Consider the following 15,093-nt stretch of genomic DNA (forward strand, 5'->3'; position numbering starts at 1 on the left):
GGTAAAATCCTGTACAAACCCACCACATTTCAATTCTGAATTCAGGAACCGAATTTCTACTTTTCTTTTTAAAAAATCCATGAAAAGTTCTTATTCTTAAATCAGATAATAACTGTATACTTGTGGTGTTGATTGCAAATGATCCAAATCAAAAATTCCTACTCCCTCAAATGGAGCGTAGGGAGGATGGAGGTTTATCTCCTCTTTGCCATAACTTTAAAAAAAACTCTTGACTAAAATTCATAAACAGAATTCAGAAATGCATCATTAATTCCATACATGTGCAATATGATTCAAGATTACCGAGTTAGGGCCAGATTCTGCCACCTTAAGCATGCTAAGAGATACTTTACTATATGAGAAGTTTCACTGAAATCAATGTTACCGATTCCAATAAGGTACTATTACAGTGTGCATAAGGGTAGAAGGTTGGGCCCCTAATTTGGCCAAATAATCATAAAATAAGCAAGTTGCCAGAAAAATAAAAACCTACAAACTTCCAGCAATATCTGCACAATGATTTATTCAACAAATTAATTATATTTGGCAGTTTCACCCTATTTGTATATGTCACAAAGTTGCCTTTCAATTTGGCAGTATTGCTACCTCTCTCCCGAAGAGAGGCCATTGACTGGGATAAGCAGGGAATTACAAGTTAGGAATGAAGTACAGAATAAGAGCTATGTCACTAAATCTTGCATATCAACTATTTGCCCTGGGTTAAGTAGACCCTGTTAGTCCCTCATTCTCACAAGCATTAAACTCACACACATTTTAAAAGTTGAATTAAGTGTTTAAAATGTGTTCACAATCCTTATAGTTCTATGTATGTTCTTAGAAAAGTATGTTTTACAGGGAAAACATTCATCAGTTGTGAAAAAAATCCTTTTACGGTGCAGTTAATCTCCTGTAACATACTGTGATAATATCTTTTTTGTTTTTTTTCTCTTGTACATCACTTCATCTGAGAGGAATGTTACTTAATACTTCAAGCAGAAAAAAAGAAAATGGATTGATTTGCAGGCATTTTGCATGACTATCTTTGTTCTTGTCAAAGATACAATGAACAGCAACTGAAAAACCTTTGTAAGCATTATCTTTTATTATAGGAGAGCTCATAAGGTCAACGTAATCATCAAATATAAAATGCATTAGGTTATGTATCTAAGATTATGTGTATCTATGAAATATAACTGTACCATCTAGAAAATTATCTTAATTAATTTATTTTACCAGTTTTGATGAAGATTTGCATAGACAGTTTTATTTAAAGGTGGGAGTGAATATATTTTGTGGGTAACCCATAGGTGTGAAAATCAAAAATAAGGGTAGAAGGTCTAGTCTAAACAGTGCCACTAATTTGCTATGTGATCTTGTGTAAGTAATTTAGTCTTAGATTTTCAAAAGTGACTTCCGTATTATGGGTGCCCAACTTTAGACATCTATGGCCTTATTCTCAGTGCTGTTGAGCACATGCAACTCCCACTGAGTTTCCAGATTTTCTCCTCTTATTCATTAATCTTTCTGGCCTGGAAATTTTACAAGTGACAGCTTTTAGAACTAAAATGGGCCAAATGATGACACGGATAGGTACAACTCAACTGACTGTAATGGAGTTGCATCCCGTTATGTGAGTGTTGATTTTTACCCAGTAATCACACAATGGGCTGAACCAGAATGCACTAAATGGATTCCATTAATCTTCACTCATCTGGTGATCCAAAACCTTTTAGCAAGTTTGAAGGCACACAAAAAATAGGATTCCTCAGGAAGTATCAGAGTTCCCCTCCATGGTGGACCAGTCTGTGGTGAACTGGTGCAAGAATGGTTGTCCTCTACTCAGTGCCAATAACAACTTAGGGTAATGCGTCCCATCAGTGATGCAACTTTTGTAGTCCCTGAGATATGAGCTAGTCACTGATTTTCCACCTTTGGCAAGAGTTCTTTGCAGTTATGATGCATTTTCGCCTAGAAGCTTACTCTAAATTGGAGCAGAGTGCCAAGAAGTAAAGGAATCCTGGTGAAGTCAGGTTGAAGAGAGAAGCTTATCACTATGCATAAATTGATGGCACCTCTTGCCTGGGACCCAGTTTTCTCACAAGGAAAGAGTTTAATGGTGAATTTGTATTTAAGGGTCTATATCCTATTGTGGCCTCTTTTTGACCTGAGTGGCTTGTCAAATTTCAGAACCTGGGGGATGTTCCAGTTGGAAGCAGAAATAGTGTCTGGTATTCTTTCTGATGCAATCTTGTTTATTTATAAGGAACACAAAGGCTTTTTTCTCCAAATGCTGAAGGAACCAATAACAAAAGGAGGAGTTTCTTAGTTTATAGCTCGTTAGCCAAGAGATCCAAAAAGCTCTCTCTCTCTAGTCTTACAGGCTATTGCTTGGCTTTCTTGATTTTTGTCTCTTCCTCCGTCTTTTCTTGTCTATTCTCAGGTTGTGTGTGTTCTCTCACATCTTGATCTTCCTGCCCCGTCTCCACCCCTAATCACAATACTCAGCAGAATCCTCCACCCATATGGTGCTAGCTTCTGGGCAGAGTTTCTTAAGCCTTGTTTTAGATGCATCCTCTTAACTGTCTCTTACAATTATCTTAAATGAAGACTGTGTTTCACACATCAGTTTGAACAAAGTTTTGACTCTGCCCCTAACAAGGTTGCACCCAGTTCATAACACTATTTATTTCATGGCCCATAAAGTGTTCAGTGGAGTTGGGCATGAAAGGTCAATGAGTGGAATGGGGGACCGCATTGGACTGGTTTTTCTGCCAGGTAGCAAGTGAAGAGAATTTCTTCTCCTTTTGACAATTTGTTTAAATAAAGGCTTGGCCAGCATTTAAACCAAGATGGAGTTTTGTGGAGTTTTTATTTACCAGTGACTGAGTAGCAGTTACTGATACACTAAGGTTATGTCTACACTACAGACCTTACAGCAGCACAGCTGTACCGCTGCAGATGTGCCACTGTAAGGTCTCCTGTGTAGGTGGGAGAGTTCTCCCGCCAGTATAATTAAACCACCCCCAACAAGTGGTGGTAGCTATGTCAGCAGAAGAGCGTATCCCGCTGACACAGCGCTGTCCACACCAGCACTTTCGTCAGTGAAACTTTTGTCGGTCGGGGTGGTTTTTTTCACAACCCTGACCAACAAAAGTTTTACTGACAAAAGTGCTAGTGTAGACAAAACCTTATTCAGCTTTGTAATTGTCTCTGAGAGCTAGCTATGAAAAGTGCTTAATGAGTGCTACGTGTTATTATTATCTAATTAGGACAGTTTCCAATTTTTAAATACTACACTAGTTGGAGCTAATCCAGAACCTCAGAAAAATAAACAGATTTCTTCTGTTTTTGGGAATAATGGCAATTTGCTTATATGATATAATTGTCCCCAATTCTTTGTTATCTGAAAATCATTATAAAGCCACATCAGCAGTATTATCTTCAGTGTATATTATGTACTGAACATACCATTGCTAAAATTCATGATTATTTAGTGTTAAAGTTTGACAATATAGCAAATATTTCAAGCCATAAATATTATTAGACAGTCTAAGTAAATATTTCATTTTACTTGATATTTTTAACAGTACAGATTATATTTTGCTTCACTCACCTTCTGTAAAACAGGCCTCTGGCTCACTAGCTTCTTCGGGTTCAGCTTCATGTTGCTCTTCTTCAGGATGTCCAATATCAACCGTGCTACCTTCAGATGAGCTGGACAAATTTAGCTTCTGTTAAATAAAAAAACCCCACAAAGATTTAATCAACGTATTTAAGGCAAATATTAATGCTCACATAGCAAAAATTAATAGTATGTGTCTACTCTTACATTTTTGAATGTTTTAGTGCTCAATTTAGGTAAGTAATTGATACATTTGTGCTCATTTTAGCTGCCACTTCAGTACTCTATGTGTCCTTTTAATACAAAGTTAAACCAGGCATTTTATTAATTATTACTATTGTTTCTGGAAAGCATTATAGAAACATAGGCCTATATTCCTGGGCCTGAGTGAACTATGGTTTTAAATTGAGTTTGGTTGTTAGCATGAGTGATGGGCGCAAAGCACATGATCAAAAAGAAGGAGATCATGAGAAAGAAGGATTGTTTGTATTAAATTTGTAGTGTCCCTTGAAATACCAGCATTATTTTCTTTAAGGTTTGGGTTGAAGTAATACTAATAAAGAAAACATGGTTTAATGGGATCCAGGCAGAATAAATAATTGGTTAGATAGGTTTGTTTAATTTATGATAAAGAAATGCTCAGTCCAGTAGTTAGTTAGGACTGCTTGTTTTAACTGGGGCAGAGAACTGGGTTTAGCCCTCATCCAGCTTTAGCTAAGGTCTGATAACCTGCCATGACATCACTTGTTTATTATAGTGTATAAAGGGCAAGTTTTTTGGAGTTTCTTTGTCAGACAGTATTGTCAGACAGTATCCTTACCCTTCCGGAGTCACACCATAATATGACGGTATCTCCTGAGCCTGATTTTGTTGTGAGTATTTGGCCAATGCTTATAACTGTATTAAGTCTAGAATATAAAGTATAAATGTGTATATGCTTGTATTTTGGATGTAATCAATATCAAGTGGCCTTCAACTAATAAAGGAATATTAGTGGGTAGCTGAGATGTGGTAAACCTTAGTAAACTTTTTAGGGAAATTATTTCCAGTAGGCATCATCAAGACTTAGTTAAGGAAATTAATGGTACACATACACACACAAACACACTGTGGTGTGTATGCTGCTGTACTGCTAACCAGTGCAGGCATATAAGAAGTATTTGAATAACAGCACTATGCAAAAGGTTTGTAACCAACTGGTTTTATGTTTCATTGAACAATGAACCCAAAGCTTGCTTATGTTTGTAAACTTGAGGACCAAGCACAGGTTGAAAGTTAAGAAGTTCTGAGGAGTTTTACTACTGACATCTTGTATGACTTTGGGGAAGTCACTTCAGATGAAATTTTAATATTTGGGTGCCCATTTGGGAACACTGTAAAGGACCGGATTTTCACGAAGTGGTAAGCAGCTACTCTTTGAAAATCAAGCTTTTCAGGATTCACTCAGAAATCATAAGGGCTTGAAGCAATTTTGAAAAAAAGACAAAAAGCTGAGATTCTGGAGCAATATCCACAGCTGCAGCATTGTGGAATACATTGAATTCTGGGTATAACAGATGCTTAGTGTAGAAAATTAAGATGGAAAAGAGAAAACAGTTCATGTGAAATATGTAGTATGCCTCTGTCATAAAGTAGTTGCAATTAACAAGAGTAAATTCTCAGACAAGAGAAGCAACTTTTAATGAAAACATGAAATGAACTGAAAGTCATGATACAAATTCTGACATCTACAAGCATAGACCAGACTTGGATGAAGAATATAATATTATGATAGCATTTTAGTTGACAAACAATACTGTCATGTTTCACCTGCTAGGGGAACTCAGTAGTCTAACCCAATCTTCTGAGATATGAAAAACACCAAGTTTTGTTTGATGATAATTGTGAAAGTTTACCTATTATGGAGGAGGAACTAACATGTAATAAAACTGCATGCTGTGTATGATATGTTAATGCTATAAATGAAATAGCAACATTTTGAAATTGAAAAAAGTAATGATGAAGACTTACACACATGCCTAACCTTCTAATCTGACATGGTATGAGTAGTCCTATTGATTTCAATGGAAAGACTCACAGGGCATGAAGTTAAATACGTGTATAAATCTTTAAAGTATCATGGCCTTCACTTTTATATATTAAATGCTCATTTCAAGAGATGAGATGTGACATCTGTTGCTATACTTCCAACTACTGGTGAAGAAAAATGTTTGAGGACAGCATTATTGATCTATTTCTGTATTCGGTTGACATTTGCAGCTGATAGAGGTATTTGCAATGCTCTTAATTTTTTAAACTTTTTTCTAAATTTTATTTGGATTCATAAAAGTAGAAAACACCTAATTAAAGAGACTGAAACTTCTTTATTGTTCTTCACTATATGGGACTACCTGCTTAGTAAAATACAATTCAATATGAGCAATGGTTGAAGCTCACCTCTAGCTTGGTCAATGAAAAAAGACTAATCAATTTTACTTTTTTATGTAGTTAGTTTCTAGTTACCGTCACTTCCTAGCATTATAAATAGTCTTGGAAGGATTAGACTTGTATTGGTAAATGTCAGTAAACACTGATTTCACTGTACACACACAAACCGATGGAAAAATATTTCCATTGATAAATAACCAAAAATTACAAATAGGCAAAAAAAGAAAAATCATAGAATCATAGAAATTTAGGGCTGGAAGGCACCTTGATAAGTCATCAAGTCCAGCCCCCTTCACATGGCAGGAGGAAGTAAACCTAGATCACCACTGACAGGTGTTTGTCCAATTTGTTTTTAAAAGCTTCCAATGAAGGGGATTTCCACAACCTACCTTGAAAGCCTATTCCAGAGCTTAACCATCCTTATCATTAGAAAGTTTTTCTTAATATCTAACGTAAACCTCCCTGGCTGCAGATTAATCCCACTGCTTCTTGTCCTACCTTCAGTGAACCTGGAGAAAAATTGATCTGCAACCTCTTTATAACAGTCCTTAACATGTTGAAAAACTTATTAGATCCTCCTTCAGTCTTCTTTTCTCAAGACTAAACTTTCCCAGTTTTTTCAGCCTTTCCTCATACGTCAGTTTTTCTAAACCTTTTATTATTTTTGTTGCTCTCCTCTGGACTCTTTCCAATTTGTCCACATCCTTTCTAAATTATGGTGCCCAGAATTGGACACAGTACTCCAAGCTGGGACCTCACCACTGCTGAGTAAAGCAGGACAATTACCTGCTGTGTCTTACATATAACACTTTTGTTACTACATCCCAGAATCATTCTAGCCTTTTTTGCAGCTGCATCACACTGATGACTCATATGCAGTTTTTGGTCCACTATAACCCCCAAATCCTTTTCAGCAGTACCATCACCTAGACAATTATACCCCATTTTGTAGTTGTGCATTTAACTTTTCCTTCCTAAGTGAAGTACTTTTCACTTGTCTTTATTGAATTTCATCTTATTAAATTCAGAACAATTCTCCAATTTGTCAAGGTCCTTTTGAATTTTAAACCTGCCTTCCAAAGTGCTTTCAACCTATCCCAGCTTGGTGTTATCTGCAAATTTTATAAGCATATCTCTCCTCCATTATCTAAGTCATTAATGAAGATATTGAATATTACCAGACCAGGACTGAGCCCCGCGGGACATCACTAGATACGCTCTCCCAATTTGACAGCAAACCATTGATAACTACTCTTTCAGTACAGTCTTTCAATCAGTTGTGCACCCACCTTGTAGTAAATTCATCTCGACCCTAGTTTTGCTTATGAGAACGTCACGTGGAACTGTGTCAAAAGCCTTATTAAAACCAAGGTTTATCATATCTACTGCTTCCTCCCTATCCATTAGGTCAGTAATCCTATCAAAAAAGAAAATCAAGTTGGTTTGGCATGGATTTGTTCATGACAAATCCATGCTGACTATTCCTTATAACTCTATTGTCCTACAGATGCTTACAAATTGATCGTTTAATAATTTGCTCCGGTATCTTGAAGTTAGACTGACCTGTCTATAATTCCCTGGGTCGTTGTCGTCCTCCTTTTTACAAAATGCTGCTTGAAAACTTAGAGTCAAAACTCAGTGATTTAAACTGCTGAATTAGGCTTGTTACAAATGGACTAGTGAATGAATAGTAAAACCAGGTCTGATTTGTTGATTTGAGGATATTTACTTTATATATTTTAACAAGTGATGATAATTTGTGTTTTAATGGTTTATAAATCTTTAACTCTTTGAATCTCAAATCTGCTGTTATTAAATAATTGTTATTGTTTGACCTCCCCATAATTTCCTGCAACTATGAAAATTTAAATTAATAAAAATTGGAAAAATGCTTAAAAATAAACATTGATATTATTGACTGAAATTATTTAAAAAAATAGAATTCTGTCAAGTTAAAGTATAAAGAGTGCAAAGGACAGCTTGCTTTAGCCAAAGATGGGGAAAAAAGATAAATGAACAGTCCTTAACTTAATTCTAGTGAGTAGCAGTATAGGCCTTCTTTATAGGAAAAGTAATACATTTCCAGGTTTCTCCTTGCTTTCTTCCCTCACCTTGGAAGCCGATTTGTCATGTCTACTCATTGTCACGCCAAAGAGTTCCCTTCCTGTCATGTACCAATCTTCCTCTTCTGTCTCCGTTCACCCACCCGAATAATTAACCTTTTTCCCTGATGTCCACCCAAAGATCCCACTAATTTTCCATTCCGGAGATTCCCTGTCTCACAGTTTCCCATTGTTTCTCTCACAAATCTTACTTTTTTATCCCTCCAAAGTTCCTCTTCAATCCCCAGTATCTCCACCTTCCCCCAGGCTCCTCCTCACCTAGGTCCCACTTTCCTCAGTTGTACTCCCCTAGCTTTACCTCTTCATAGCCAGCCCCGTCTCCCCTCCCCTACCTATCCTTCCCGTTGGCTGTCACTCCCCATGCTAAGTGGCACCAGTCCCCCACATAGATGTTGTCCCTCCACACAGTCATTTATCTTGTGCCTGTCTCCACCAAAAATGGTCTTCCCCCTTGTGTGCGACTCCCTCTCATAGCTGTCTGCTTCCCACAAAGGGGAAGGAAAAAATGGTGTTGCTCCTTCCTGGCCCCACGCCCCTCCTGCTGTGCAGAGCCTCAGAGTTGGTATGGGGAAGGGAAAGGATCCAGAGCTGTCTGCTCAGCAGTAGAACATGTGCCCTTGGCTGGAAGGAGGCTGAAACTGCATCTGCCTCTGTCTATTGAACCTATTGGCTAAAGCACACTTTAAATTCTTCTGCCTAAAACAAAGAAACCGAGATTTGCAACACCAAGAAGGAACATGACATTAATCTCCTGCATAGTTCTAGGGGGTATCCAATATTTGAGACACTCTAAAAGCCAGAAACCATTGATAAGGCATAGACCACCACTTTTAGCTACAGGCGTATCGAGATAAAGGTAACTTTAATTGCAGGGTGGCACAGAAAGAAAAACTTGATATCCAGAAAACTCTGGATCCACCCCAGAGCTCATATCCTTGAGAGGGGAAAGAAAGTGGATGCAAAAGTATCGTTCAGTCATGCTGGCAAGCAGGGCTGGCTCTACTGTTTTTGCCGCCTGAAGCAGCGTGCTGAATTGCCGCCGTGGACGGTGGGGGCAGTCCGTGCACCGGAAGACAGAAGCCGCCGAATTGCCCCCACGGGCAGCTGAACATAGAAGCTGCCGCCGACTTGCCACTGCCGCAGAAACATGCGTGCCACCCTAATGGCACATGGACTGCCCCCGCTGTCCGCGGCGGCAATTCAGTGCCCTGTTTGGGGCGACAAAAACACACGGACTGCCGCCCCTTGCAGATTGCCGCCCCAACCTGCTTGGAAGGCTGGTGCCTGGAGCTGGCCCTGCTTGCAAGGAGGGAAGCCCCTTTATACATGACGACGCAAAGTTCTGTGCCCTGTTGCCTCCTTATGTCAGTTCTCACGAAGTGAAAATTTAGCACCACAATTCAATATTATTCCTGCATCATACACATCCCTCAGCAGCACTTCCTGGGAGGTAGCTTCCCTTCATCTTGTATAAGAGGAAAGTTACTGCAATTGTGATGTGTCAGCAAACATGAACTGCTCTGAGAGACTTGCCAAAAAAGGAACCATAGGATCCTGGAATGTGAGGCCATTCATTCAAGGAAATGCTGCTGAAATACCAGGAAATGCCCTGAGCTGTTTAGACATTAAGGCACTGAATTCCTGTAGGCACCTCTGTTCATCTTACAGTGCAAAGCAACCAGAAGGGCACCGGTTGGAAAAATGTGTCTTTGAGGTACCAACACACCAGAAAAACCTCTGTGCTGGGACATCAGTGTTCCATTAGCAAAATCCTCGAACTGGCCTACAGTGCCCCAGAGGGCCAAAATCTTTAAATTGGGGGAGTTTCCTGAATGACTTTCACCGGAGGCACAAGATCCAGGAGTGAGAATCCTGCACAGATGATATCTTTAGAAAATGTAATTTATTTTCCTTTTCTGGGATAGATCCTGCAAACACTTACTACCAAGTCTAGTGTTTACTACCATGTTTGCAGAAACAGGCCTTATGCCCTGATCCTGTAAACCCATATGCACTTGCTTCATTTTTTTATTACAGAGAATAATCCCATTGAAATCAACTGAGCTAATCAGGATAATAAAGGGAAGCACGTACATAACTGTTTACAGGATTGGGACCTTAGTTTATAAGCCCTCTGGTGTCAGAGTTTCTGTAGCTCTTAGCTGAGATGAGGAAGCGGGAAGGCAAGGAGCCATCGCACTCCTGATGTTCTGCCTCATTCATGTTGTTACTATCAGAAAAAATTATATAGAGAAGTATAAAAGACAAAGATTCCAGTTGCTTGTTGAACTTTTCATTATTTACTGTACTTTATATAGTTTTCACAACTCTTCTTTTTGTGTTATACTGTTGCATAAATCCAGGATTTATCAGTTTCACAGATCAAAAGTACTTTGAATGTCATTCCATAGTCTTTCAAGGGTTGTTCATTTTCACTTATGACAGCCTGCTTGCTTTCAAGTTAGCTAAGAAAATAAACTAATGAGAAAGGTCATTAGATCTCACGCTTTAGCCATAAATCAAACATCTGTGAGTTCAGTAAGGAAATGCTCCTCCTGTGACCTCTTATACTGCATCTAGGTACATTGTGCAGAGGTGTGTGTGATGCGGGGAGGAATAGTTTTACTTAAATTTGGCCACTATTTACATTGTTCCATCTTTAACAGCAAAATGGGAGATGGTTATTAATACCTCAAGTATTAACTGGGAAATGGTGACAATATCATCACCAGTAAAGATTGTCGGGGTAGTCCCAGGGAGTGCTCTAAACTGCTTTATGGGGTAGAATTTCAAGGACTATTGTATGAACATAGCATTCAAGTCTTGGTGGGCTGGACTGTCTCAGATAACTTAAGGAATATCTTCATGTTCTTTAGGTCAGTAATTTGTGATCTCTGGTTCAGATGATTCGCTATGGACACCCTCTGCTGTAAGATTATGGATGAAATCCTGATCCACTGAAATGAATGACAAAACTCCCATTGACATCAGTATGGCCAGAATTCAACCCTATGTGCTTTCCCATTTGTTTACTTATTGTGGTTTATTTATTTATTTATTAAAAATGATGACATTTGGGTCAAAATGGCCAAGCAAGTCCAGGCTGTTGTGTTTGACTATATTGCAATTCTAGTATTCGATTCATTACTTTGTAAAAAACATATTTTGTGTTCTTCCATTGGCTTTATTTTTCAGTTTTAACAACTAAATGGTTTTGTAGTACATCAGATAACCTGAACTTAAACATCATTTTATTAGACTCTTGGTCTACAAAAGCTGATCATTCAGAAAGCTAAAAAGAATGTTTTTCATGCAAGATGTATCTATTCTTTGGGCCCAGTTCATCCCTGCACTAGTTCACGCTGAAAGAAAAACAGAAAAATTATCACAATATTAAAAAATAAGTATATAAGCAGTATTTAAATACCTCTTTGCTTTCTTCCAGATCCGACTCACTGCTAAACTCTTCTGTATTTAAATTTTCAAAATCTGATTCTCCAACAGCAATCGGTACTGTTACAGTGAGGCTTGGGTTGTTTATGAACGACATGTAATCACTTTCATCAATGATATATTTTTCCACGCTGCTGCCTGTGCCTATGCCACTAGTTCCATTGCCATCTTTAAGATAATCAAGGTCTTTGTTTATTTCCACTGTAAGATGATTAGAAATGCAGCTGTCTTTTTTGTTTAGTTCTTCAAGTGGCTTGATTTCATTTAAAGCTTTTTGTTTTTTAACGAAGGATTTTTGGACGAATTCACGTACTTTTCTTTTCACATAATCTATTCCCTTCTCAATTCTTGCTACAGCAATCTGGAGATTATTCATTTCATTATCATCATCGGTGGCAGCAAGGTTGTCTGCACTAAATGAGCTCAGTAGCAAGGCCAAAAATAGGTTCAGAACCTGGAACAGGATAGAAAAGGAATTCCTAGATTTATCTCAGTGGAAATAATTTCTTGCTAGAATACTTTCTAAAGCTATGTGAAGGATGTGTCTAAAGGACCAAAGTTTCAAACAAACAAACAAACAAACAAACCCAAACAACCCAAGAACTGTGTTTTTATAATGAATGGAGTGTTATATCTTTAATAAACTTACACTAAAACACTTGCATTAGAAAAAGGTGTGTTTATAATTCATGATATTTTGAAGAAGGGCAAATCATATAGTAAAAAAAGTGATTCACAAATATTATGACAAATGAAAGAACTAAATATGGTTTGCTATGATTCATCGGGCCATATTATTCACCAATCACAAATAGTCAGACAACTGGCAAGTATTTGAGAAAATGCTTTTGAATCCCAAAAGTTTACAAATATTGGCACAAAAAAATTTTATTCAAAAATTCAGACAGGAAGTTTCTTCTTGTTATTCTTCATCATCCTGTTTAAAAAGTTTCACTTCTCCAATCAGAGAACAGAAACTATACCACTATGACCGGACACATAATAAATAAGTTTATAAAAAAGGCATAGGCTGAACATTATTTGAAGCACACTGTATTTGAAAATTGCAAAAACAAAAATTAAGAGAGTGACTAAAGTTCACTCTATAATTATATATCATGAGTTTGATCCTGCAAGGTGTGGAGTATTCTGTTTCCAATCCAGTAAAGCACTTAAGCTTATTTTTAAGCATATGAGTAGTTCAGTTGAAATCATATGCTTAAGAGCTTTATTGGGATGGGGCCAGAATTCTCATTGCATTGCACGATTGAATTGTTTTTTTCCCCAGAATAAATCTTTGAAACATTTTGATTACGTACCACTAGATTTCCAATCACCATGACCATCATGAAGACAGTAAGGCACATAGCTTGGCCTGCAACCTCCATACAGTCCCACATAGTCTCTATCCATTCTCCACATAACACTCGGAATACTATCAAGAAAGAGTGGAAGAAGTCTTGCATGTGCCAGCGTGGAAGTATACAGTCATTGGAGATCTTGCAGACACATTCCTTGTAGCTTTTACCAAACAGCTGCATACCAACCACAGCAAAAATGAAGACAATGATGGCCAGCACCAACGTCAAATTTCCCAAAGCCCCCACTGAGTTACCAATAATCTTTATCAGCATATTCAGTGTTGGCCAAGATTTTGCCAATTTGAAAACTCGTAACTGAAAAAAAAGAATAAAAAGGCATTGTTAGTACTGATTTTAACGGAGACACAAAAGTGTTTTACAAATTAGTTTGTGAAAAAAGTATTGCTGCCAATGATGAAAATGCTGCAGACTTTTACAACTTGGTACCCCAAGAGCATAGTCTTGGATCAAGGATGTTAAAGCCCAGAGACACACCTCATGCAACTTAAAATCTAGGGTTCAGTGTTACCCTCAGATGCCACAGAACTTCAAGACTACCTACCTACCAGTGTGTACATAAAGAAGAGATCCACTCTGATAATATCAGTAGGAGCACAATAAAGATATTCAGTAAGTCCATGTGTTTCTCCACTGTAGAATACTTGAAGTAAGTAATTGCAATAAAAATTTGGAAATAGGCCCCACTCCTATATTGGGATGCATTAGTATGGATTCCTGCAGAGTCCTCATTAAAGACAACAGGACACTGCATGGCCAGGGGTACATATAAGTGGATCACATTTTTGGATCAGAGTCATAATGACCTTAAGTTATCTTGTTAAGACACAAAAGTTGAATTAAAATATTATTAGTGCAACAAAGCCTGTAACTGTAAATTGCAATAATATTTTGTTTTATTAATATATTTACCAATCTGAATGATCGGAGAACTGATAGTCCTTCCACATCTGCAAGACCAAGTTCAATCAAACTAAGTGTTACAATAAAACTATCAAAAATATTCCAGCCTTCTTGGAAATAATAATAAGGATCCTTGGCAATTATCTTCAGAAACATTTCTGCTGTGAAGATCCCAGTGAAGACCTAAATTCAAAAGGCAATTTATTATTCAGTTGGAAAATTTAAATTACCATTATTTGTGCAGATTTTACATTCCAGCTACATATCTTCAATGAGCATAATTTAGAATGGCTATTCACAAAAATTCTTAAATTCAAATCATTAAAATAATCAAAGGAAGGTCAAATTATTTTATTTAGTACTTTATTATTAGCGTTTAAAATTTGTTGCTTTAAAAAGAATGATCATAGTGACATCTTATACACAGCTTCTGATAGAAACTCCATCACAGAACACATACGAAATCTTCTTTTCATTTGATTTAATTTTACAGGAAATAAATTACTTAAGTTTCTGGTTTATAATACAATATTAAAACTATTTAGGGTGACCATACATCCCGTTTTGGCTGAGACAGTACCGTTTTTAAACCCTGTCCCGGCCGTCCTGACTTTTCTGGCAAACCTGAGTATTTGTCTTGTTTGCTCTTGTCAACTGATGACCAGTTGGCAAGAGCAAATGGGACAAATGCCCAGTTTTGCCAAAAAAGTGGGGTGTGACCCCTAGCGGGGCGCGGAGGAATGCGCAGGAGGGAGGAGCGGTAATGCCAACCCTGCACGAGAGGGAGGGCTCGGGGGAGTGGCTCATGCCAGCCATGCACGAGTGGGCGGCAGGTGGTCTTGGGTCAGCCCTGCACGTGTGGGGGTAGAGAGAGGCCTCGGCCTGCCCCGTGCAGTGTCCTGCTTTCCCTTTGGGAAAATATGGTCACCCTAACTCTGTTAGAATGCAAGCTCTTTTTTCCACAGCACAAGCAATGCCCCCAATTTAATTTTCACATTATGCAATAGAATGCTTTCCAAGAAATTACATACTACTCTGCCTAGAACACTATTGTTGGGATATTAATGACACTATAAAGATATGCTCTTATATAGCCTAATTTCACAAGATCTAGCAAGATCAACAATTTACATCAGGTGGGGATCTGCCAAGGAGTCTTCTCCTTGATTTCAGTGCACATTAGATC

The 15,093-nt window shown here is 37.8% G+C and overlaps 1 protein-coding gene across 7 annotated transcripts in view; it reads right to left on the reverse strand.

Annotated features, from left to right (window-relative positions):
- The window catches only part of LOC117884839 (sodium channel protein type 1 subunit alpha), a 182,259-nt gene that overhangs the window by 53,750 nt on the left and 113,416 nt on the right, over window positions 1-15,093 (reverse strand). For all 7 annotated transcript variants that reach the window (XM_034785691.1, XM_034785692.1, XM_034785694.1 and 4 more), the window contains 4 exons: window positions 13,917-14,090; window positions 12,945-13,301; window positions 11,600-12,079; window positions 3,614-3,731 (listed from right to left, as the gene is read on the reverse strand). In XM_034785691.1, coding sequence (XP_034641582.1) covers window positions 3,614-3,731; window positions 11,600-12,079; window positions 12,945-13,301; window positions 13,917-14,090 — 1,129 coding nt within the window. The remainder of the gene's footprint in view (window positions 1-3,613; window positions 3,732-11,599; window positions 12,080-12,944; window positions 13,302-13,916; window positions 14,091-15,093) is intronic.

This window comes from Trachemys scripta, chromosome 11, assembly GCF_013100865.1.
Source record: "Trachemys scripta elegans isolate TJP31775 chromosome 11, CAS_Tse_1.0, whole genome shotgun sequence".
NCBI lineage: Eukaryota > Metazoa > Chordata > Testudines > Emydidae > Trachemys > Trachemys scripta.